The 24,296-nt window shown below is 46.2% G+C and overlaps 1 protein-coding gene across 2 annotated transcripts in view; it reads left to right on the top strand.

Moving 5' to 3' along the window:
* TMTC2 (transmembrane O-mannosyltransferase targeting cadherins 2) overlaps nt 1-24,296 on the top strand; it is a 253,470-nt gene that overhangs the window by 93,470 nt on the left and 135,704 nt on the right. For both annotated transcript variants that reach the window (XM_078777820.1, XM_078777816.1), the window contains one exon: nt 21,438-21,915. In XM_078777820.1, the coding sequence (XP_078633946.1) occupies nt 21,438-21,915 (478 nt within the window). The remainder of the gene's footprint in view (nt 1-21,437; nt 21,916-24,296) is intronic.

The following is a 24,296-nucleotide window of genomic DNA, read 5'->3' as shown; positions in this document are numbered from 1 at the left end:
CATTCATTCCCTTATACACACATACCATGTGACTGACCCTTCATTCTCCATACAATACAGTATAAATTCATGCACACTCATGCACACTCCAATCCTACCTACCTGTGAACTTACCTGGCCCCTTGCTGTGAGCCTATCCATCCCTTGGTTTCAACTGGATTTCTTTCTTCCTGTGCTTTATCTGCTTCTTCCTCTGCTCTTGAAGTCTCAGCACTTCTCCTGCCTTTCTCCTATCTGGTACCTGCGCTTTTCTGATTCCAGTTTAATTTATCCTTCTCCAAAAATCACATAAACATTTCCTATTTCCACATATAAGAAATAACCAATATCTCCCTTGAGATACAAAACAAAAACGCTTCCAACTCTAGCATCCCAAAGTCTTCCTTGGAAGCATGCTCGACAATGCAGCACCGCTTCCACTCAGCACACAACATACATGTGCTCACTCCAACACATCACTTCAAGCCAACTCATCACTCGCATTGTTCACACACACGAATGCGTCCCCTGCTTGTGCACAGCATGGTCCGCATTCCTGTCTCGATTCTGTCCCACCTCGCTGTTCCCCGCGAGGCAGCTACTCCATTGCCCCGGTAACCTGCCTGCATGTCTCGGCTCGCGTGTTCACAGCTGGATTCCACACACCTCGTACATTATAATCCTCTCTGTTTTATTTCTCCAGATCTAACCTCATCTCTTGTCCAGAAAGAGCTAATACTTGACCTGCCTATAGCATATTGTCAGAACTCCTTCCTTTGGGTAAAAACTGCACCGGATGTGCATGCCTTAAATCCTGAGACAGGACAAAGAAGGTCTTGAGGGGGGGGGGTTTATCAGATACACACATCCAGTGCGTAGCTTAACTTAAAATACTCATCGTCCTACCTTCCTTGGGCTAGTCCCTCCAGCGGGTCGAAGATCGGGCCGCCCCCCGATCTCTAATACCCTTCTCTTAACACAGTACTCACGCCGGAGTATTCTTAACACCAATATCTATTACCCATTCTTATCCTTATTCTTCCATATCCTTATAAAGGTGCAACCAGCCGCATCTTACCTGGCTCATTTTAATCCTTTATTCGCCTGACTCGGCCACCCGAATGCGTCGAATACACGCACTCCGTCTCCAGAACTCAAATCATTCTAGTTTACTTCAGATTGAGTATTACTCCGACATACCTTAATCTCCCTTAAGATATTTAATTAACGTGCACGGAACATTTTCCTGTCCATGCGCCCAGGCGGTCGCTCCCAGCGCACGGCAGCATGACCCCCATTTGCAAGAAGCAGCTCGTGATGCGTACAAGGCGCAAGGAAGCGCCCCGAGGCCATCCACCGAAAAATCCTGCCTTTTAGTTTACCGCGCCGATATTTCCCTAATCCGGTCCTCCCGCGGCGCTAACTCGCGGTCAATGCTTGTATAGCGCTTCTAACTTGTCTAACTTATCACCCATGCCAGGGCTTTCCTAAAGGGGTTCTCCCTTCTTAACTTAGCTTAACACTTATCCTGGCCATCCTCCTTGGGTCCCCTCCGTTAGTCCGCAGCCAATACTTTCTCTGGTTACTATCAACCCCATCAACTCCATCTTGTCTCTAGACTGCCCTGCCTGGGAAGTTCTTGGCTTTACCAAGAAGTCCCCCCTTTTTGCTAACTGACCCCCATTTCTTGGTTCATCAATAGACAACTTGTTACCCGAGCCAAATAGGCCTGTACTTACACACCAGAATCCAATTTGTTCGTGATCCAAGCACGGAACGACGAAATGGAAGACAGACAGCCTGAGTGAGTAAACGGAGCTCAATTTGGAAAGACCCCTCAGTATGAAAACTCACGTTAATCGAATCAGTGCTGGCCAGCCTCTCCGCTGAGTCCCCACAGGGTCTGCCTCCCAAATATCGCTCAGAGTCGGATCCCACTTCTGACACCAAAACTGACGAGAATAGAACCATGTTCCACACCTTGAGTTCAAGAGATAACAAGATTTAATGATGAACCAATATCACAGCGCTGTGGAGGGTGTAAGAGTCATACCATTCACAATTGAACAGCATGGCCACATACACTCCTAGAAAATTGGCAACCAAGAGTTTCTTTATATACAGAAAATTATACAAAAAATCTGCGCTGAAAAATGAGCACGGACAAAGGAAAAACTGGCTCGACATCTCCCCCCCCGAGAACCTATCTTCTTTGGCATGAGCAAAGGGCAAGATGCGGGAGGGAGAAAGAGCACCGTGACATTCTCAAAACTTATCTTCCATGTTGGCTTTTGGTCAAGGACAGACAGACGCGTTTTCACGAGGGGGTCTAACAGAGCAAGCGGTTTCACTATCTTTCTACATTTTTTGGCACAGTTGGACAATAAAACATAGTTCAAAACAAGAGGGAACATAGTAAGCTTAATCCTTTTCACAAAGCAACCACTATTAAATGCAAACCACAATTACATAAGGCACAATAAAAGGCATGATCTCGACATATATATATATATATATATATATATATATATATATATATATATATATATATATATATATATATATATATATATATATATATATACATACATACATACATATATAGTATAATAGCATAATATTAATGTTATTCCAAAACAATATTACAAATATTATTAGCTTAGCAGTTAGGGTGCCGGCTTGGGATCCTAGGATCCTGAGTTCGGAATCCCGGTCGATCGTTGAATTGATGCCAAGGGGGGTTGACTCAGCCTGTCATCCTTCCGACGTCGGCAAATTGAGTACCAGCTTGCTGTGATGAATGATCCCAGTGTGTACCCCAGTTTAGAATAGGTACACTGTATCCCTGCGCATGGTAAGAGGCGACTAAGGGTTGGCGTCAGGAAGGGCATCCGGCCATAAAAACATTGCCTCAAACAGGGAACCTTGATTGTCATGGGGCCTGCTAGGCTAACCCCTGGCGGCGAAAATGGCCTTAAAACGATCATTCATTATTACAATAAAATATTATTATGAGGCTTCCAGTGAGGTTTCCACTGGAAGCCCATTGTTCTTGTAAGGATTATTATTCTCACACATTTTGTGGAGATGATGCTGAGAAAACCGTAATTGCTAGCTCTACGAAACTTTAATTAATTGTAGATACCAATGTAATAATTTGGTGTATCATGAATTTTATATTTGCAATTTTTAACTTGCATATCCTGCCATTGCCTATGATGTTATAAACTTTAAACATCTTCTTCAGAACTGCTGAAGAGATCAATAGGAAATTTCATATGTATGATCAACTCTCCATGAGGAAAAACTTTTCTAAACAATGACATCATCAGTCACTGGTATGGTGGCCATCTTGGATTTAAGGAAAAGGTATTTAAAAATCCATATCTCCAGAAACACTTAACCGATCCAAACCAAAATTTACAGATATGATTGACTACCGATGAGGAAAATTTTCAAAATGATGACCATCAGTCGCGTGGCATGGCAGCCATTTTGCCTGGAAGCCTATCATCAATGCTTACAGTTCGTTATTATTATTATACTAGCCGAAACCCGTGGAACATCCACGGAAGGGAGGATGTGGTGTATGGATAGAGTGTACCAATATGGATGGCATAGGGGATTTGCTTGTCCGAGTAAGAGTTAGGAAGAAAGATGAGAATGAAGAGTGCGTATATGAACAACGTATTTATTGCAATCTACTTAAATGACAACGCTACGATATACTTTTGAAAAATGAATGGATTCGTAATAGGAATCGGCATATCACCACTCTGGCCATTTTTTATGAGACTATATGGTGTGGGTAGGATTTGTGTGAACAAAATCAAGAAAAAGGCGACACTTTGTAGAATCCAACTTACACTGTGTATAAAGTGTCACCTCCTGACTTTGTATTTTATATTGTTAGAGACAAAACAAACACTAAATAACATAGCCACATACCAAAAACGTGTATTTTCAATTTTCACTTGTGCAAAAATGCTACTCACAATTACATCGCCCTGTGATTGAGCCAGAGAGTTGGCCTGTGAGTCAACTTCCTTTCCAATGTCTGCAAGAGTTGAAATACTGATTGTGCATGTGTAAAATTATATGAAAGAAGAACATGCATATCAATAGACGATGCCATTGAAAAGGAGAGCAGCTGTCAATAGAAAAGGATGTCTGACTTATCAATTTGACATTATTGCACAGGAAATGACAAACAAAGAAACAGTTCATTTCCATCGGGTAATATTACGATGAGAGATCAGCCGATACCTTTTTTTTTTTTTTTTTTTAATACAAGATCGAGGCTCGTGAAAGAGCGAACATTAATCACACAGAAAGACAAACTGACACATAAAACATATAACATCGGGAGCGGTAGACAAGATGGGGAGAGAGGGGGAAGGACACAAACACAACATTTCAGAGCAGGGACCGAGAGACATGGAGACATCGAGAGATCTGAGAGAGGGCGAGGGCTTTGGGGGGGGGGGGGGCATGGGAAGGGGGCGGTGGGAGAGGTATAAAACATATGGACACTGCCAGGACTTCCAGGAAAGAAGTTGGAATTTCAAACAAGGTGGATCTGGGGTGAATTAGCGGGGGTAGAAAAGATCAAGGTTTTGGATGGGGGAAGATAAGAGATGGTGGTGAACAGCTGTTTTAAAGACCTGGAGGGAGGAGTGGGATTGAAGGGAGTGAGGGAGTTTGTTCCAGAGGCGGGAGAAAAGAGGAATGAAAGAGTGAAGGTGAGCAGAGAGCCGAGATTTCGGCAGTTTAACCATCAGAAGGTTGCTGGCAGATCTTGTGCGACCTGTAGGAATATTTGGGGGACAGAGCACAGAGAGAGCTGGGGGTGCAAGGCCGGAGAGGAGTTGGTAGAAGACAGAAAGACCACCTACCTGCCTGCGGTGAGTGAGTGAAAGGCCCTCAGAGATAGCTTCATTGCGGGAGATTCCAATAATTCTGAAAGCTTTGGTTTCAACAGCGTGAAGCCGAGCTAGGTGTGAGGCAGGAGCACCGGCCCATAGGGGAGAACAGTATTCCATTAAGCTGCGGATGAAAGCCTTGTATGTGGTGAGGAGCTCAGGTATTATGTCCATCAGCATCCATGGCACTTAGGAAAAAAAAAAACGTGGCATCAGCCAGCCGCAGCCAACTATCACGTACCGTCTCAAAGTCAATGCCATCCTTTTATCTCTTCATATACACCTCACTGATTTCTACCTTATCGTGAACAGGGTAACGTCTACTTTGATAATCATGAACGGTGGCAGATGCAGGAGCGAAACGTAAGCGTAGGCCTCGGCCCTACCTATCCAGTTGTTGTTTCCGTTGTGTAAGGGGGGAAAAAAACAAACATTTTGGCCTCAGACCTTTGAGAGTACGTCGTTCGGTGAACTTTTTGAACGGGCCTCGTATGCCATGCTTCGTCAACGTTGGGTTGTTTTTAAATGATTTGAAGGATTAACTTAAGCACCGTGAATAGAGCAGATACTGATGGGCTGCTGATCGGTTTCACTTCGTTGTTATCACAATATATGGAATAAATTATGGTAAACCCACCTGATGAGGTTAGCGTACACCGCCATCGATGACACCGGCACAAATGGCGGAACAGATGGATTCTTCTTCATCGCATTGCATCGCATTCTCTTCCTGTGAAACTGTTTCATAGAACTGTGTCGTTTATATACATTTTTTAGCCGCGTCGCAGACGCTGCTCATAGAGTGCACTCTGCTGTTGTTGGTACTATGTCTTCTTCTTCTTCTTCTTCTTCTTCTTGTTGTTGTTCTTGCAGAGAAGACAAAACCTCAAAGCTCCACCCATTCTGGGAGAGCCTTCATATAAACAAATATCCACCATTTTATTAACTCGCATAGCTTTGAGGCCTGTTTTGTAGGCCCGTGGTGTCTTCCTCTCACACAGTTTTCTTTCAAATCAAATTCGATATTGTGGCGGACACAAAAGCCCACTGCTGTGGTGACATCATTCCGTGCACCAAGTGGGCGAGGGCCACGCCCGAGGGGTAGGCGTGGCCTGAGGATATACACGGGGCGCGCAGCCCAGAGCGGGCTAGTGTTACAGTGAGCTCCTGAAATAAAGATGCTTATAAGTTACCGCTTGTCCGCTTCCTCCTTGCTCGCAAGCAGCGCGCGTAACGCCGCGCTTTACTGGTGACCCCCTCGACGTTGGATCTGCCGGAGCGATCCTTCCACACGCGACGCCATTGCCATGGCCAACTTCATCAAACTTCCCGAATTTTGGGAGGCTCAGGCCGAAGTCTGGTTCGTCCAGGCCGAAGCCCAATTTCAGCTTCGGCGCCTCACCGGCGATGACACGCGCTATTGCCACGTCGTCGCCTCCCTCGGGCCCGGCACGGCCGCTCGAGTTGTGTCCGTCCTTCGCCACCCACCGGACGGCCACAAGTACGAGGCACTCAAGCGGCTACTCCTAGCCACGTTCGGCCTCACGGACGACGCACGGGCCGACCGCCTCCTGGATCTCCCCGAGCTCGGTGACACGCGCCCGTCGGTCCGAATGGACCATATGCTGTCACTGTTGGGCGACGAAGCCCCTGGTTCTCTATTCCGGGCGCTTTTCCGTCGCCAACTTCCAGCGCAGGTTCGCCTCGTGTTGGCCGGGACCGGGCTAACGGAACCCCGAGCATTGGCAGCCGAGGCGGACAAGTACATCGCCGCTTCGGACACGAGGGCGAGAGTCGGCGTGGCCGTCACGGCCCTCGTGGCTGATGCTGCTGATGCTGCTGATGCTGCTGATCCACAGCATCAGCTTATACAGCATACGCAGCATGCTGATACGCACCTCGTGACCGCCGCCACGCCCCGCCCACCGCCGCGGCGAAAACCGCCACCGCGGGGAAACCCGCCAACTCCACCGGCCTGGCGGAGCCAGCCACGCTCCTCCAACTCCACCACCTGGTGCTGGTTCCACGCCAAGTTCGGCCACGAAGCTCGGCAGTGTCATCCGCCATGCTCCTTCAACAGGTCTGGAAACGCCCGGGCCGGCGCTCAATAGTGGCGATTAGCGCCGGCCGTTCGAGCAGCCTGCTGTTCATAACGGACACCTTCTCCGGGCGCCGTTACCTGTGCGACACGGAAGCGCAGGTGAGTGTCGTTCCCGCCGGCACGTCAGACAAGCATGCCGCGGGTGGGGGCCCCGCGCTGCTTGCCGCGAACGGGACGCCCATCCGTACGTACAGAAAACGCTGCCTCTCTCTGCGGTTCGGAGGGCAGGTTTTCCGATGGACGTTCGTCACCGCCGACGTGCCCATGGCACTGCTTGGCGCGGACTTCCTGTGCGCTAATGGGCTCCTGGTCGACGTCAAGCGCAGACGTCTTGTCCAGGCCGAGACGTTCAGCTCGCTCGCTTGTGCGTTGCCCAGCTCGTCGAGCAGCTCAACGAGCGGCTTGCCAAGCGGCTTGCCGAACGGTTCGGTTCCAGCCACGTTGGTCTGTACGCTTCCGGCAGCGGACGCATTCACCCGCCTCCTCGCCGGCTTCCCGGCCCTCACGCGGCCCACCTTCTCGGCGGGGGCCGTCAAGCACGGGGTGGCCCATCACATCCCCACCGTCGGGCCACCGGTCTACGCCCGGGCACGCCGCCTCGAGCCGACGAAGCTGGCGGTGGCAAAAGTGGAGTTCGCTACCCTGGAGCGACTCGGCATCGTTCGGCGCTCAGAGAGCGCTTGGGCGTCGCCGCTGCACATCGTGCCGAAGCCCGGCGGGGGGTGGCGACCGTGCGGGGACTATCGCCGTCTCAATGACGCCACGACTCCCGACCGCTACCCCGTCCCCCACATTCAGGACTTTTCCGCCCGTTTGGCGGGCATGTCCTTCTTCTCGAAGGTGGACCTCATACGCGGCTACCATCAGGTCCCCGTCAGGCCGGAGGACGTCCCGAAGACGGTGGTCATCACGCCATTCGGACTCTTCGAGTTCCTGCGCATGCCCTTCGGTCTGAAGAATGCGGCTCAGGCGTTCCAGCGACTGATGGACAGCATCCTGCGCGACTTGGATTTTGTCTACGTCTACCTGGACGATATCCTCGTCACCAGCGCGTCCCGCGAAGAGCACCTACGCCACCTCCGAATGCTCTTCGAACGCCTGGGCCAGCATAGCCTGATTGTGAACACCGCAAAGTGCCGGTTCGGTGCCGCCATAATCGATTTTCTGGGGCACCGTGTCACCAGGCACGGAGCCGTCCCCCTGCCGGCCAAGGTGGAGGCGGTGAAGGGGTTTCCGCGCCCCCGCACGATCAGAGGGCTGCAGGAGTTCCTGGGCATGGTGAACTTTTACCATCGGTTCCTGCCCCGTATCGCCCAGCTCCTGCGCCCCCTGCACGAAGCTCTTCGAGGTAAGCCGGGCAAAGGCGACGTTACCTGGACCGAGCAGATGGACACGGCGTTCACGGGCGCGAAGCTCGCCTTGGCTAACGCCACCATGCTCGCGCACCCGGCGCCCGATGCACCGATCGCCCTCACCACCGATGCCTCGGACTACGCGGTGGGCGCGGTGCACGAGCAATGGGTGCGTGGAGCTTGGCAACCGCTGGCGTTCTTTAGCCGGCAGCTTCGCCCGCCCGAACGCCGTTACAGTACCTTCGACCGCGAATTGCTCGGGCTTCACTTGGCGGTCAGGCACTTCCGCCATCTGCTCGAGGGCCGTGTGTTCACGGCCTTCCTCGACCACAAGCCGCTGATCTTCGCGATGGGCAAGGTCACCGAGCCGTGGTCGGCCCGGCAGCAGCGTCACCTCTCGGCCGTGTCCGAGTACACGACGGACATCCAGCACGTCGCGGGGAAGGACAACCCGGTGGCGGATTGCCTTTCCCGGGCCGTCGCCCACGCAGTCCACCTCGGCATCGACTATGCCCGGATGGCAGCGGACCAGGCCGCTGACCCCGACGTCCAGGCCTTGCGGACCGCCGTCACGGGCCTCCGCATCACCGAGGTGCCGTTCGACGGCGCGGGCGCGGCCCTCTTGTGCGACGTCTCCCTCGGGCGTCCTCGCCCCATCGTGCCTGCGGGCTGGCAGCGCCAGGTGTTTGACGCCATCCACGGCCTGTCCCACCCGGGCGCGAGGGCCTCCCAAAGGCTGATCGCCGACAAGTTCGTCTGGCATGGCCTCCGGAAGGCCGTCCGCGGCTGGGCCAGGACGTGCCTCGCGTGCCAGCGTGCCAAGGTGCACCGGCACACCCAGGCCCCGTTGGCCCCGTTCACGGTGCCGGAACGCCGGTTTGACCACGTCCACGTGGACCTGGTGGGACCTCTGCCCCCCTCGCGGGGTTTCACCCACGTCCTCACCATGGTGGACCGCACCACCCGGTGGCCGGAGGCCGTGCCCTTGGCGTCGACAACGGCGGCCGATGTCGCGCAGGCTTTCATCGCCACCTGGGTCGCCCGGTTCGGCGCCCCCTCAGACATCTCGTCCGACCGCGGCCCCCAGTTCACCTCGGAGCTCTGGGGGGCGGTCGCGCAGGGGCTCGGGGTCCGGCTGCACCGAACCACGGCCTACCACCCCCAGGCTAACGGCCTGTGTGAGCGATTTCACCGCTCATTGAAGGCCGCGCTCCGGGCCACCCTCCGCGACGGTGGCTGGGTCGACAGGCTCCCCTGGGTCCTGCTGGGCCTCCGGACGGCGCCCAAAGGAGGACCTGCGCGCATCCGCGGCGGAGTTGGTCTTCGGGCAACCGCTGCGGGTGCCGGGCGAGTTCCTCCCCGACTCCACGGCACCATGGTCCGCGGCACAGCAGCGCTCCGCTCTGCAAGAGACCGCCCAGAGGTTCGCCCCGGTGCCACGGGCACCCACCGACGCACGTCGCCCCGGAGCTTCGCACAGCGGAGTACGTCTTCGTCTGCCACGATGCCCACCGGACACCACTGCGGCCCCCGTACGACGGGCCTTTCTGCGTGCTGGAGACCGGGTCGAAGCACTTCACCCTGGACATCGGCGGTACTCCCGACCGCGTTTCGGTAGACCGCCTCAAGCCGGCCCACCTCGACGTGGACCATCCACCGCCAGTGGCCCGACCCCCACGTCGGGGCCGCCCCCCTGCGGGCGGACCCCCGGCACCGCCCAGCCCCGCCGCCCCGCCGCCCCCCGGTCCTGCACCCATCCCAGGGGCAGCCAGGGGCATCCCACCTGGCATCCCTGCACCCCGGACGCCGCCGATCGCCAGGGGGCGCTTTGGCCGGGTCATTCGTCTGCCCCGCAAACTGGCCCTCCAGGTGCGCGGGAATTCTGGGGGGGCACGTGTGGCGGACACAAAAGCCCACTGGCGTGGTGACATCATTCCGCGCACCAAGTGGGCGAGGGCCAAGCCCGAGGGGTAGGCGTGGCCTGAGGATATACACGGGGCGCGCAGCCCAGAGCGGGCTAGTGTTACAGTGAGCTCCTGAAATAAAGACGCTTATAAGTTACCGCTTGTCCGCTTCCTCCTTGCTCGCAAGCAGCGCGCGTAACGCCGCGCTTTAATATATCATTTCATTTTTCACAGTCGCCAACATAGTTTTAGACTCGGTTGTAAAAAAACGGGAAGAAAATGCGATGAAAGTTGCCCTTTATAGAACGAAATGAATTCTCAAAGGCCTGTAACTTCAAGTCCATTGACATATTTTTTTTAAATCGCGGCATGCTCAGTCATACACCGCCCGAACTAAGAGACGGGAAAATGCCGAGATATATATATTTTGTTTAAATCGCGGCATGCTGAGTCATACACCGCCCGAAATAACAGACGGGAAAATGCCGAGATATATTAAAAATTCGTCCATTTGATGACAATCGTCACGATGAAATATTTAATTTATACGTCGTCACAATAATGTGGAGAGAGGAGCATAGCTTCGTTCACGTGTCGCCACACACGGGAAATTGCCGATATATATTTTTTTCAATCGCGGCATGGTCAGTCATACACCGCCTGAAATAACAGACGGGAAAATGCCGAGATATATTAAAAATTCGTCGCCACACACGGGAAATTGCCGAGATATATTTTCACTTTGCACAAAAATAACATCAAGTAATCGAATCAATAGGAATGTCCTGTGCTTATAACATCGACGTTATAGGCACAGCTGCATCTGATCTAGGCATTGTGTAACATCGACGCGGCTTTTGTTTTAATTAAAACTTTTTGTACTTGTTATTTTATTACATTCACGTAGTTTCACATTGTCTGACTTCGTGGAGCTTCAATCTTTTGTGGTTCAAAAAAATAAAATAAAGATGGATTCTTCTTCATCGCATCGCATTCTCTTCCTGTGAAACTGTTTCTCCATTTAACGTTTCCAAAATCAAAACTTCAAAAACTTCTTCACTTCGATTCGAAAAAGCTTCAAACTTCAAAAACGTTTCCAAAACGTCACTCCATTTAACTTTATTAAAATGACGATAAAGACCATTTGACCATCGCCTTCGCCCAGCAGACGCCAATACGATGGTGTCGTAAGATGGCGTCGTATCGGCCGATAATCGGATGCTTTTGGGTCCCAAAGTCGGCGAATTCAGATTTTTCGAGTATGGCTGTACGTGATAAACAAAGAGCGCGGTTCGTAGATGGAAAATGCATTAGTGCCGTGGGCATGGGGTCACTGGGTGCGGCGTAAAAGGGATAACAAAGTCGAGTCCTTACTGTATTATTATATAGATATTATGTTGTATATTATGCAATTATATTATGCTATTGTATTATGCAATTATATAATTATGGTATTATATTTAGTGTTGTTTTTATTTTATTTTTTGTATACAAGATCGAGGCTCGTGTAAGAGCTAACATTAATCACAAAAAAAAAACGGACACACAAAACATACAATAAAGGGAGCAGGAGACAAGATGGGGAGAGAGAGGGAAGCACACAAGTACAACAGCAGAGAACAGGGCCATCGGGAGATCTGTGGGAGGGAGAGGGCTTGGGGAGAGGAGGCATGGTAAGGGGGGTGGGTGGGAGAGGAGGCATGGTAAGGGGGGGGGGGTGGGAGAGTTAAAAAAAACACATGGGCACTGCTAGGAATTCCAGAAAAGAAGTTCGTATTTAAAAAAAGTGGATCTGGGATGAATTAACGGGGGTAGAAAAGATCAAGGTTTTGGATGGGGGAAAATAAGAGATGATGGTGAACAGCTGTTTTAAAGACCTGGAGGGAGGAGTGGGATTGAAGAGTGAAGGAATTTGTTCCAGAGGCAGGAGAAAAGAGGAATGAAAGAGTGAAGGTGAGGTGAGAGTCTTGATTTTGGCAGTTTCAGCAGAAGAGGGTTTCTGGCAGATCTTGTGCGACCTGAAGGAATATTTGGGGGACAGAGTACTGACATAGCTGGGGGAGCTCGGCCGGAGAGGAGTCGGTAGAAGACAGAAAAACCACCAACCTGCCTGCAGTGAGCGAATGAAAGTCCCTCAGAATCAGCTTCATCGCGGGAGATTCCAATAATTCTGAAAGCTTTGGATTCAACAGCGTGAAGCCGAGCTAGGTGTGAGGCAGGAGCACCAGCCCAGAGGGGAGAACAGTATTCCATTGAGCTGCGGATGAAAGCCTTGTATGTGGTGAGGAGCTTAGGTGTGCCAAGGAAGGACTTTGCACGACGGAGGATGCCCAGTCGGCGACTGGCTTTGGAGGCCAGCTTGGAAATGTGGTTTTCCCAGGAAAGATCATGGCAGATAGTGAAACCCAAAAGCTTGATTGACAGAACTTCTTCGAGAGGATTGTTGAGAACGTAGATGGGAGGGTTTTCCAGACAGTCTTTTCGGAGAGACAAAGTGAGAGTGTGAGATTTGTCAGGATTGAAAGACATTGCAGGACACGCTTTTTTGTATACTAAGTCGAGGCTCGTATAAGAGATAACACGTAGAAACATATAATAAAGGGAGCGGTCGATTAATAGGTGGAGAGAGAGGGAAGCACAACAACAGTAGATGACAGGTACATCGGGAGGTCTGTGGAAGAGAGAGGACTGGGGTGAGATACACGGTATAAAACAAAAGGACACAACTAGGACTTTCAGGAAAGAAAACGGAATTTGGTGGGTTTAAATCCCTATTGACCCCTTACACCTGTATACCATTTTGACCATTGGAATGTTTCGACCCCTTTAGATCTTTCAATACCCTTTCGACACTTTAGAGCTTGCGACAACTTTGGATCCTTTAATCCCTAACTACTACTGACACATATCTTTTAGACCCCATGTACCTTCAGACCCCTTAATATCCTTTTGACCATTATAAACGTTACACCCTTTAATACACTTTTCAGTCCTTTTGAGACCCTTTTGAACTATTATTGCATTACTCTTTCGGCACATTTAGACATTTACACCCTTTAGATCCACTGAGACCTTTTAGACATGTGAGACCCTAACTACTTTGGGAACATACGCTTTGTACCTTTAGACTTGTTGTGACCCTCTAAACATTTATAGACCCTATATACCCATTACACTTAGATATTATTTTGACCTTTAGACTTCAGATTCTGGAGACCCCATTTAGACCTTTTAAGACTCTTTTTGACATGTTCAACACTGAAGACACCTTCAGACTCTTACACTTTTTAGGCCCGATAAACCCTTTAGATCCTTTAGACCCTTGAGACACTAATTACCTTTGGAATGTACCCTTTAGGTCCCATAGGCCCTTTTAACCTTTAGACTCCTTATGACCCTTTACACTGAAAGATCCTTTTGAACTTTACACCCATTAAACGCCTTAGACCGCTAGACCCTTTTGATCTTTCGACCATTTAGACCTTTTTAGTTCTTTTAAGACCTTTTTAAAATTCCTTTTATGACCCTTTCAACTCTTTACCTTCCTTTAGACACTCCCACCCTTTAGACAGACGTCTTACACCCTTTAGACCACTTTTTGACCCTTCGACCCTTTACACTCCTTTCGGGTCTAAACGGTATAAGGGTCCTTTCACAGGACAAAAACAAATGGAACGTTTTTCATCAATTCAGGACCCGCTCATCCTACATAGTTTTCACTGCGTGATTGCAATTGTGTTGTCAGACCTTTCAGCCCCGAAAGGCACATGATTTTTCCATCAAATCAAACTGAAAATCAGCTTTATCACCTAAAGCACCCCAACCATGGCCGCTCTCCATCAGGGGACAAGCACCTGTTCCACTAGGGCAGGGGTTGGCAACCTAAATAACGAGAAGAGCCATTTTTTGAAATTTGTTCAAAAACACAATATATTAAGAGCCGCAATGCATGTAACCCCGATTTCAAAAATCAAGGATCACTGCTCACCTCCACTCATTGGTCACTCTTTCCCACCTGGAAAACCAACTTCCACATTCTCTTCAATCTGATTCTTCCCTCCAGGTCTTTAAGACAGCTGTTCATCACCATCTCAGATCACCCCAAATCCAAACCCGTGATCTTTTCTACCTCAGTTAACCCCTTCTGCCCCCATCCTCCACCCCTAAGCCTCCATCCAGATTTCCAGTTTTCCTGAGAGTTTGCTTCTGTATCCATCTTGTCCACCACATCTTCTCGTCCCCCTCATTCCTGTCTACTTCCCTTATTTGTTCAAGTCTCGCTCCTTCAAACCTGCTGTTGATGTTTCTCCCCTCTCTGTTCCTTTTATTCTGTCGGGTCCTGATTTGTTCAGTGATCTACTTGAGCATCGACTTTGGATGCAATAAAATAAAATAAAACAGGACAGAGACACACACATTGATTTCTCATGCAATACATGTTATACTGATGTTCACAAACTTTTCACATATTCCATTTCATTACATTTTACACAAGTGTTTTTACCACTATTATCCTGAGAGTCTTATATCCAGACCTATACACACACACACACACACACACACACACACACACACACACACACACACACACACACACACACACACACACACCTACAAACACACACACACAAATACAAACCTACAAACACACACACACACAAATACAAACCTACACACACACACACACACACACACAAACACACACACACACACACACACACACACAAATACAAACCTATACACACACATACACACACAAATACAAACCTATACACACACACAAATACAAACCTACACATACACATACACACACACACACACACACACAAATACAAACCTATACACACACACACACACACAAATACAAACCTACACATACACACACACACACACACACACACACACACACACAAATACAAACCTATACACACACACACACAAATACAAACCTACACACACACATACACACACAAATACAAACCTATACACACACATACACACACAAATACAAACCTATACACACACACACACACAAATACAAACCTACACATACACACACACACACACACACACCTACAAACACAAACCTACAAACACACACAAATACAAACCTACACACACACACACACAAACACACACACACACACACACACACACACACAAATACAAACCTATACACACACATACACACACAAATACAAACCTATATACACACACACACACACAAATACAAACCTACACATACACATACACACACACACACACAAATACAAACCTGTATACACACACACACACACACACAAATACAAACCTACACACACACATACACACACAAATACAAACCTATACACACACACACACACACACACACAAATACAAACCTACACACACACATACACACACAAATACAAACCTACACACACACACACACACACACACACACACACACACACACACACCTATACACACACACAAACACACAAATACAAACCTACACATACACACACACACACACACACACACACAAATACAAACCTACACACACACACACACACACACACACACACACACACACCTATACACACACACAAACACATTATTGAGAAGTAAAAGACAAATTGGCCGTTTATCGGACTACTGTGAGAGTATCATTCCGAATCCCTCTTAAATCAAAGTCAAGCCTACATATCAAAATCTTTATATTGTTGCTTGAAGGCAGTGTTCAAGTTGTTGTTGCTTGTTTATGATACAACAACCAGTCCTCCCTATCGGCACGAATACGACAACAAAACACAGTGGACAAATTCACCATTTTAACAAATGTAAATACAATGATGCACTCAATGTGTACAATAGTTCTGCTTTGTTTGCCTGTGATCCAATATGGCGGATCACTAATGTGTGACGTCACATGCACATCCTCCACTTGTTTGTTTTTCGTATGCAGCCTGTGGCTGCTGGTTGCATCATTTATCTGGAAGGACGTTAGTGCAGCTGATGCAGTGCCCCAATTTCCAGTGAACTGGCCGGTACTCAATTTGCCGACCTCGGAGGGATGCCAGGCTGAGTCAACCCCCCCTTGGCATTGGTTCAGCGATCGACCGGGATTCAAACTCAGGATCCCGGGATCCCAATCCGGCACCCGAACCTCTAAGCCAATACCAGGCTGCATCCTCTACTGAAAGGGGAGTTATCAAAACAAAAATCTCTTTTGCTATTTGGTTGGATATGTTGTTCGCTATTGGGATTCTCACTTACCTACCCAGAGAGGATCAGGGCATTGGCATGTTTTTATAATAAGGGTTCAAATTTGAAACTGCGGCTGGAGGTTGTATGCCAATCCTCACATGGAATTGAATCCACACATGTGATCTTTGCTGCACTTATAGTCTCCCCTACCTCTCTCCATGTATTTGCAAATTGCTATGTTTCTTTCCCCCCCCTTCTGTCTCTTTCCTGTTGATTCATTTCCTTGTTGCATCCATGCGTCGTCTCATTGTGCAACTGAGGGTGTTTTGCTTTCTGCCCTCAAACAGTTCGCTCGTCAATGTCTCTAGCTTTTGTACACCAAACATATGTTTGGAGGACATGACAGAAAGTGTTTTGAAAGGTAAATCCTGGATACCACTGGCTTTGACACAATATTACAGTGATGGTCCTTGAATTTGCCGGCATGACAATGTGCCTTCCCATTTATACTGCTGTGTCTGTCACGAATTGCTTGAAGGACAACACCATTGCTTTAGCCAGCCCAGAGCAACAACTGAAATGAACCACAAATGGGACTGACATCTTGTAATGCAAACGGAGAGCCAGCCAATAGACCACAATGCACCAGTGAACTGCTTGCACCTTCTTTGAAGGGGAATAGCTATACACATCATATCGAACAAAGTTTGCTATAAAGTGTGAGTGACAGTGACGAACCATGCTCAATTCTTTACTGTCACAGTAGTTTTAGTAACGTAGTGATGTGTCAGAACAAGCAGACTTTCTCATATGGAAACTTTCTTTTTCGATTACTCTGGCTGCAGAGGTACGATTGTTGCTGAATCTTTGTGACCCAAATGCATTTGTTTCAAGTGCATTTTTAAACAAATTTGTTTCGTGACTTTCTGGTCAGAAACCATCCGTGGTCGTGAATATTCTTCTTGTATTGTATATCATCTTCAATGTGGGCCCCGAAACCAATTTTCCTTGTATGAAACCTAATCCTGCTGCTTGTGCAATGAAATGTTGGTGTCTGGCGACCAGCCTCGATACCTCATCAGGATCATAGATTGAACAACACAGGTAATCAAACGGTTTTAAATTATAGTTTGAAAATAACTGTAATATATATACACTAGCGGGGTCACCCGTGGGAATCCCACGGGCATGGACGTGTGTGACATTTCGACATATTGAGTTAGATGCTGCACCTGCACATTCAGTTATATAAAATGGTTACTGGTAATTGATCACATCCACAAATGATGTAATCCACACAATTTATGTACTTTACATAACGTTAATAGGAATACATGCCCGTGTAGCTGGGAAATACAGTTTGTTTGAAATAAATCACAAATATCAGAAGAAAGTTTTTTAAATTTAGAACTATTCTCAGAGTTAAACATCACCGTAATATTATGCGGTTGCTTCAACGTTTTCGGTGAATTATATGTCATTCCCATCTACACGGGCATGTATTCCTATTAACGTTATGTAAAGTACATAAATTGTGTGGATTACATCATTTGTGGATGTGATCAATTGCCAGTAACCATCTTATATAACTGAATGTGCAGGCGCAGCATGTAACTCAATATGTCGAAATGTCACACACATCCATGCCCGTGGGATTCCCGCATGGATGTGTATGGCGAATTGTAAATATATGTCGACTGTTATTTTAGGCGGTGTATTTTCGTTTATCATCATGGCGCGATTTAAAAAAATATATCTCTGCATTTTCCTCTCCAATACCTCCTCACACTTTACACACACACCGGCCCATGTTTACATATACACACACACACACATATACACCCACACACATATACACATACACACACACGTACATCGACACACATGCACACACACACACACACACACACACACACACACACACACACACACACGTACAGACACATATACACATATGCACATATGCAAATATGTATACACATATGTATCCACATATACACATATATACACATATATACATCTCCACACACACACACACACACACACACACACACACACACACACACACACACACACACACACACACACACACACACACACACAAAAACAGACACACACACGTACAGACACATATACACACAAACACACACACACAGACATGTATATACACATACAACAACAACATGCATTTTAAGGCCATTTTCCCTGCTAGAGCGGGGGTTAGCCTACATACACATACACACACATATATACACACACACACATATATTCACGCACACACACACACACACACACACACGTACACACACGTACACATGTCCCACATGTATATACATGTTTAAAGTGTACGTGCCCTTCCCCCCTCCCCCGCCCGGCAACGCTGGGTACTTCTGCTGGTAACGAATAAAATAAAAACGAAGAAATAGGTGGAATTGGCTGAAATTCGCTCGGTGAATTCACGCGGTGTATTCGGTTCGGCTCGGTTCACTCGGTTTAAAGAAAAAGCGATAATGTCGACATGTTGCTGTCTGTGTCATGTTGGGCGGTGTATGATACTCGTTGGCTGTTGGGCGGTGTATGATACTTGTTGGCTGTTGGGCGGTGTTGTGCGGTGATATGGTGTATTTTAAAAAATATATCTCTGCATTTTCCCGCGTTGGTGACACCGAGTCGTTCTTCATCGATCGTCTCATTCATTTTGGAAATGGAAGTTTCCATGCAACGCATGAATTGTCACGATCCTCAAGAGGAATTTGTCTCGTAATCATCAAATGATAAATGGCAAGTAAATTATATTGTGGAAAATTAAAGATTTCAAATAAACCTATTTAAAGTGTATTCGCACATAACTAATTTTAAAAAACGAAGAAATATCTCTCGGTAATTTCCTGAAACATATTTTACTTCCGGCTAATATGTTGAATGAAATAAAAACGAAGAAATATATGTCGGCATCATTGTTGACGTTTTTGTGACGACTATCATCAAACGAAATAGTAATATATCATAACGGAAAAGCAAAAGCGAATTTTTAATATATATCGACACATTGCCGGCGGTGTCATGTTGGGCGGTGTATGATACACCATGACGCGATTTTAAAAAATATATCTCTGCATTTTCCCGCGTGTGTGGATTGTTCTCAATTATTGCTGACACCGAGTCTAAAAGTAAAACCATCGATAAAAATGAAATCATATGGTGAGTTAGATTGGAGATAAAGGCGTGAGAGAGACTCAATGGCCTTGAAGTTACAGGCCTTTGAGAATTCATTTCGTTCTATAAACGGCAACTTTAATCGGATTTTCTTCCCGTTTTTTTTCAACCGAGTCTAAAACTATGTTAGCGACTGTGAAAAATGAAATGATTTATCGAATTTGATTTGAAATAAAACTGGGAGAGAGAGCAAGACACCACGGGCCTACAAAACAGGACTCAAAGCTATGCGAGTTAATAAAATGGTGGATATTTGTTTATAGCCACTCCCAGAATGGGTGGAGCTATGGGTGGAGCTACTCTGCAAACCGAGTAAGCCACACCCCGGACAGACACCCAACAGATAGACAGACAGACAGACAGACAGAATCATCTACGGCTATTATAATATAGATATATATATATATATATATATATATATATATATATATATATATATATATATATATATATATGTATGTGTGTAATATATACAGTGTAAATGTTATACTGGAGGGCAATTAACTTGTTGTATGATTTTTTGAAGGTGATTGGTTACACCTAAGCTAATTTACAATTGCTATTATAAGGGGGAGGGGGCGGGGGGGGGGGAAGAGGACACTTACCCAACCAAGATAATCTAGTTTTGTATTTTTAATGAATTTTCTGAAATTTGTAGAATGTGTTTTTCACTTGGAAGTTGTGGGTTACGAAGTGTAAATAAAGGTGGAAAAAGTCTCATGTAATGCAATTTAATTCCGGGCTAAAAGGCAACAAAAGGTGAAAAATATGAAAGGGGGTGTTGACTTTCTATATGCACTATGTGTATATATATATATAGTTTTATATATATATATATATATAATTATATATATATATATATATATACAGTGCGTATCAAAAAAAGGTAATCCGAATTCAAGGGGTTAATATGCAAAGGTTATTTAGTTTGACAATTTGCATGTGGTTTACCAAATATGAGGAGATCCTCAGCTTTCCATTGATGCCTTTCATGACCGAGTGCATGTTCATTGAAAATGACAAGTTCAAATCGCATTTTTACAAGTTTGGCTAACACACACACACACACACACACACACACACACACACACACACACACACACACACACACACACACACACACACACACTTTGAGACCAGGTAGGGCTCTATTCCACCTTTTGAAAGCCGCATATGGAGATAACAACCAACGATAGGGAACTGGTCTGGTCTGTGTTTCTTTGAAAACGGTGTATTTCTCACCTTTATCTTTCTTTTATGACATTTCACCGACGCAGATGATCTTTTCTATCATATGTATATATATGAAACTCGGTAATTTCTGTGAAAAAACCCCTAAAAAATACGTTTCCAGCTATTGACGAGCTCTCTCAGTTGGTTAAATTTCATCAAGATCGGTTTTGAATTTTGACCTGTAGGAGATTGAGAGCCCAACAAAGAGACAAACAGACAAATAGAAAAACAGAGAAACGCACATACTCAGGGAATGAATATCCTTGTGATTTTTCGATTTCACAAGTGATAAAACAGACTATCAGGTGCCATTATTCTGAAGAATTGTCAAACCCTGGGAACTGCTGGAAATCATGACTGCTGGGAAGGCAATGGAAACATCCGTAAACTTGTATTTTTTGTGAGACTTTGTCAACAACATCTTAGAAAATGTCATAATTGTGATTTTATGCTGTATTCATTGTGTACATTTTTTTAGTTATCAATATACAGCACAATGTTTACCAAAATTTCTTATGAGATGGTTTTTGTTTACCTGCAGCTTAGATGGGCCATGCAGAGGGCTATGCACTTCGTGAACAAGCGGAAGGCAAATGGCTACAACTGCAGTGACCAAAAGGATGGATATAGCAATGGCTTCACTGTAGCACATCTTGCCCTGCCTTCTCAAACAAAAGACCATTCAGGAATTTGTTGTTCTGAACTTGATGCCACAATAATGGCGTTGGCTTTGCTGATCCTACCTTTTCTTCCAGCAAGCAACCTGCTGTTCTACGTTGGGTTTGTATTGGCTGAACGGATCCTTTACATCCCCAGCATGGGCTTTTGCCTGCTCGTGGCTACGGGAGCAAGAGCCCTTCATCGGGCTGCAGCACATCGGAGCTTGGCACGGGTTGCTCTCTGGGCGGCATCAGTCTCACTAATACTTGCACTGACTGTCCGGACAGCACTGCGGAATAATGACTGGAGGGATGAAGAGGCACTCTATCGTTCTGGACTAGCCGTGAACCCAGCAAAAGGTGAGCACCACAGACCGATATGTAAAAAATACACACACACACACACACACACACACACATACACACACACAGATATATATATATATATATATATATATATATATATATATATATATATATATATATATATATATATATATATATATATATACAGGGTAAGCCAGAAATATGGTTATTTTTAACATTCGTGTAAAGGTAATGAAAAGTTGTATTTCAAAACAAATTTTACAAGACAGTGAATTGCATAACATGCCATTTATTTGTGGAAAAGAACATCGAGGAGATGTGCACCATTTCGTCTGACACGTTAGGTGTCTCCAATCTTGGACGGCAATTATTCATGACGTTCTGCAACATGGCCACGTCAATATCATTGATTTCACGTCTGATGTTTTCCTTAAGTTCATGAAGAGTTTGTGGACGGTTAACATACACTTTGTCCTTTAGATATGACCACAATAAATAATCACATGCAGTCAAATCGTGTGACCTCGCTGGCCATGGAATATCGCCGTTTCTGGAAATGACATGCCTTGGAAAGAGCGCCCTTACAGTATTCATGGACACTCTGGCGGTGTAGGAGATTGCACCATCTTACTGAAACCACGTCATTGGGCTCACTTCTGCAAAACTGTTTAATTCTCTGGAGAGGAAGTCAGAAACCATATCGGTATATCGAGTTGCAGTAACAGTGACGGCATTTCCGTTATCATTCTCTTGAAGTAAGGCCCTATGATGCCGAACGACGAAAGTGCACACCACACTGTGACTTTGGGACTGGGACTGTGTAGCGGTTTCGTGTGCATTTCTCTTGGCTTTTCAGCTGCCCAAAAACGAGTATTTTGCTTGTTGACATCGCCACACAGATGAAAATGTGCTTCATTAGACATGAACAAATTGTTAGCAATGTTTTGGTTTTCATTTCCATCCATAAATGAAAGCATTCCCTCACAAAAATTATTACGGGCAATCTCATAATCTTGGCATAATTTCTGGACAGTTTGAATTTTATAGGGATAAAAGTTTAAATCCTTATGCAATATGCAGTGTCGTGATGTGTGAGAAATTCTTTGAAGGATTGAAGTTGTGCTGTAGCTGTGTTGATGTTGCCCACAGGTAATTGTCCGCAGGTAGTTGTGGAATGTTGTGCATGAAAAAAAATTAGAGTATGCAAAGTGAACCGAACCTTGATGACTTACAGTGTACATGATGACTTACCATTAAAATTTACGTATGATTGTGTCTGCATGATAGGTAATTGGCATTTGTTGTTGCTGTGCATGTTTGTGTTAAGTATTTTGTTTGGGAGTAAGAGTTTTGGGAGGGCATCAAATGCATTCCGGATATCTATTGTAGAGAGAATAGTGCGTTATGGTGAATTTATACTGTTTAAGCCATCAAAGGTGTTTTTTGTGGGGATTGTGTGGAGAGTCGTGGTGGAGTGGTTTGTTCTGAATCTGTGCTGGGTGTGTAACATTGGGATGTGAGGGTTTGTGAGTGTAAGTATTTGGTGTTCTATAACTTTGGAGGGTGTGCAAAGTAATATAGATCTGTTGGAGGCCACTTTGGTGTACCTTATTGTTTCTCTGATGGTATGTTGTCTGTGTTAGTTATGGCTACATGTGAGGGTTTTATGCCATTTTTGGAGTTAGTGATGCTGTTTTAAATTTTGTATTTGCTATTGATTGAGTGGTCCAGTGTGTGTAGAAAGGAGTGCCGGTTTTATGTTTTTTCACAACTATTTTGTTACTTCCGCCATTGAAGGTGGACGGAGGTTATGTTTTGACCCCTGTCTGTGAACAGGATATCTCAAAAAGTTGTGGACGGATTTGGGCGAAATTTGGTGGACATGTTGGGTATGTGACAAGGACAAAATGGTTAGATTTTGGTGAAGATCCAGATACGGATCCGGATACGATAAATTTTTCGTGATTCTTCACAAGGGCCAAAAATAATACATAGCACAATATCTCGAAACGTTATGTATGGATTCGGATGAAACTTGGTGGACAGGTTGAGTGTCTGACGAGGACGAATTGATTAGATTTTGCTGAATATCTGAATCCCGATCTGGATCCGAGAATTTTTTAAAGTGATTCTTCACCATTGAGAAATGGGCCCAAAAACTATATATACACAGTATCTCAAAAACCTGTGGACGGACTATGACATAAAGCGGCGGACGAGTTGGGTAGATGACAATAACAAGCCAATTACATTTGGTTCAGTTCCAGATTCATATCCATAAATTCCATGTCCACTATCAGTGGAATAAAAAACGTAAACTGTTTCATGTAAACTGAATAAAAACGTAAAAACGTAAAAACGTAAACAACGGCCTGGCGGAGGTGTCGTTGTAAAATGGGTTTCTGAGCAATGCT

This window comes from Myxine glutinosa, chromosome 1 (genome assembly GCF_964187855.1).
Source record: "Myxine glutinosa chromosome 1, kmMyxGlut1.1, whole genome shotgun sequence".
NCBI classification, from domain to species: Eukaryota; Metazoa; Chordata; class Myxini; order Myxiniformes; family Myxinidae; genus Myxine; species Myxine glutinosa.
This window is presented reverse-complemented; position numbering and strand designations above follow the sequence as displayed.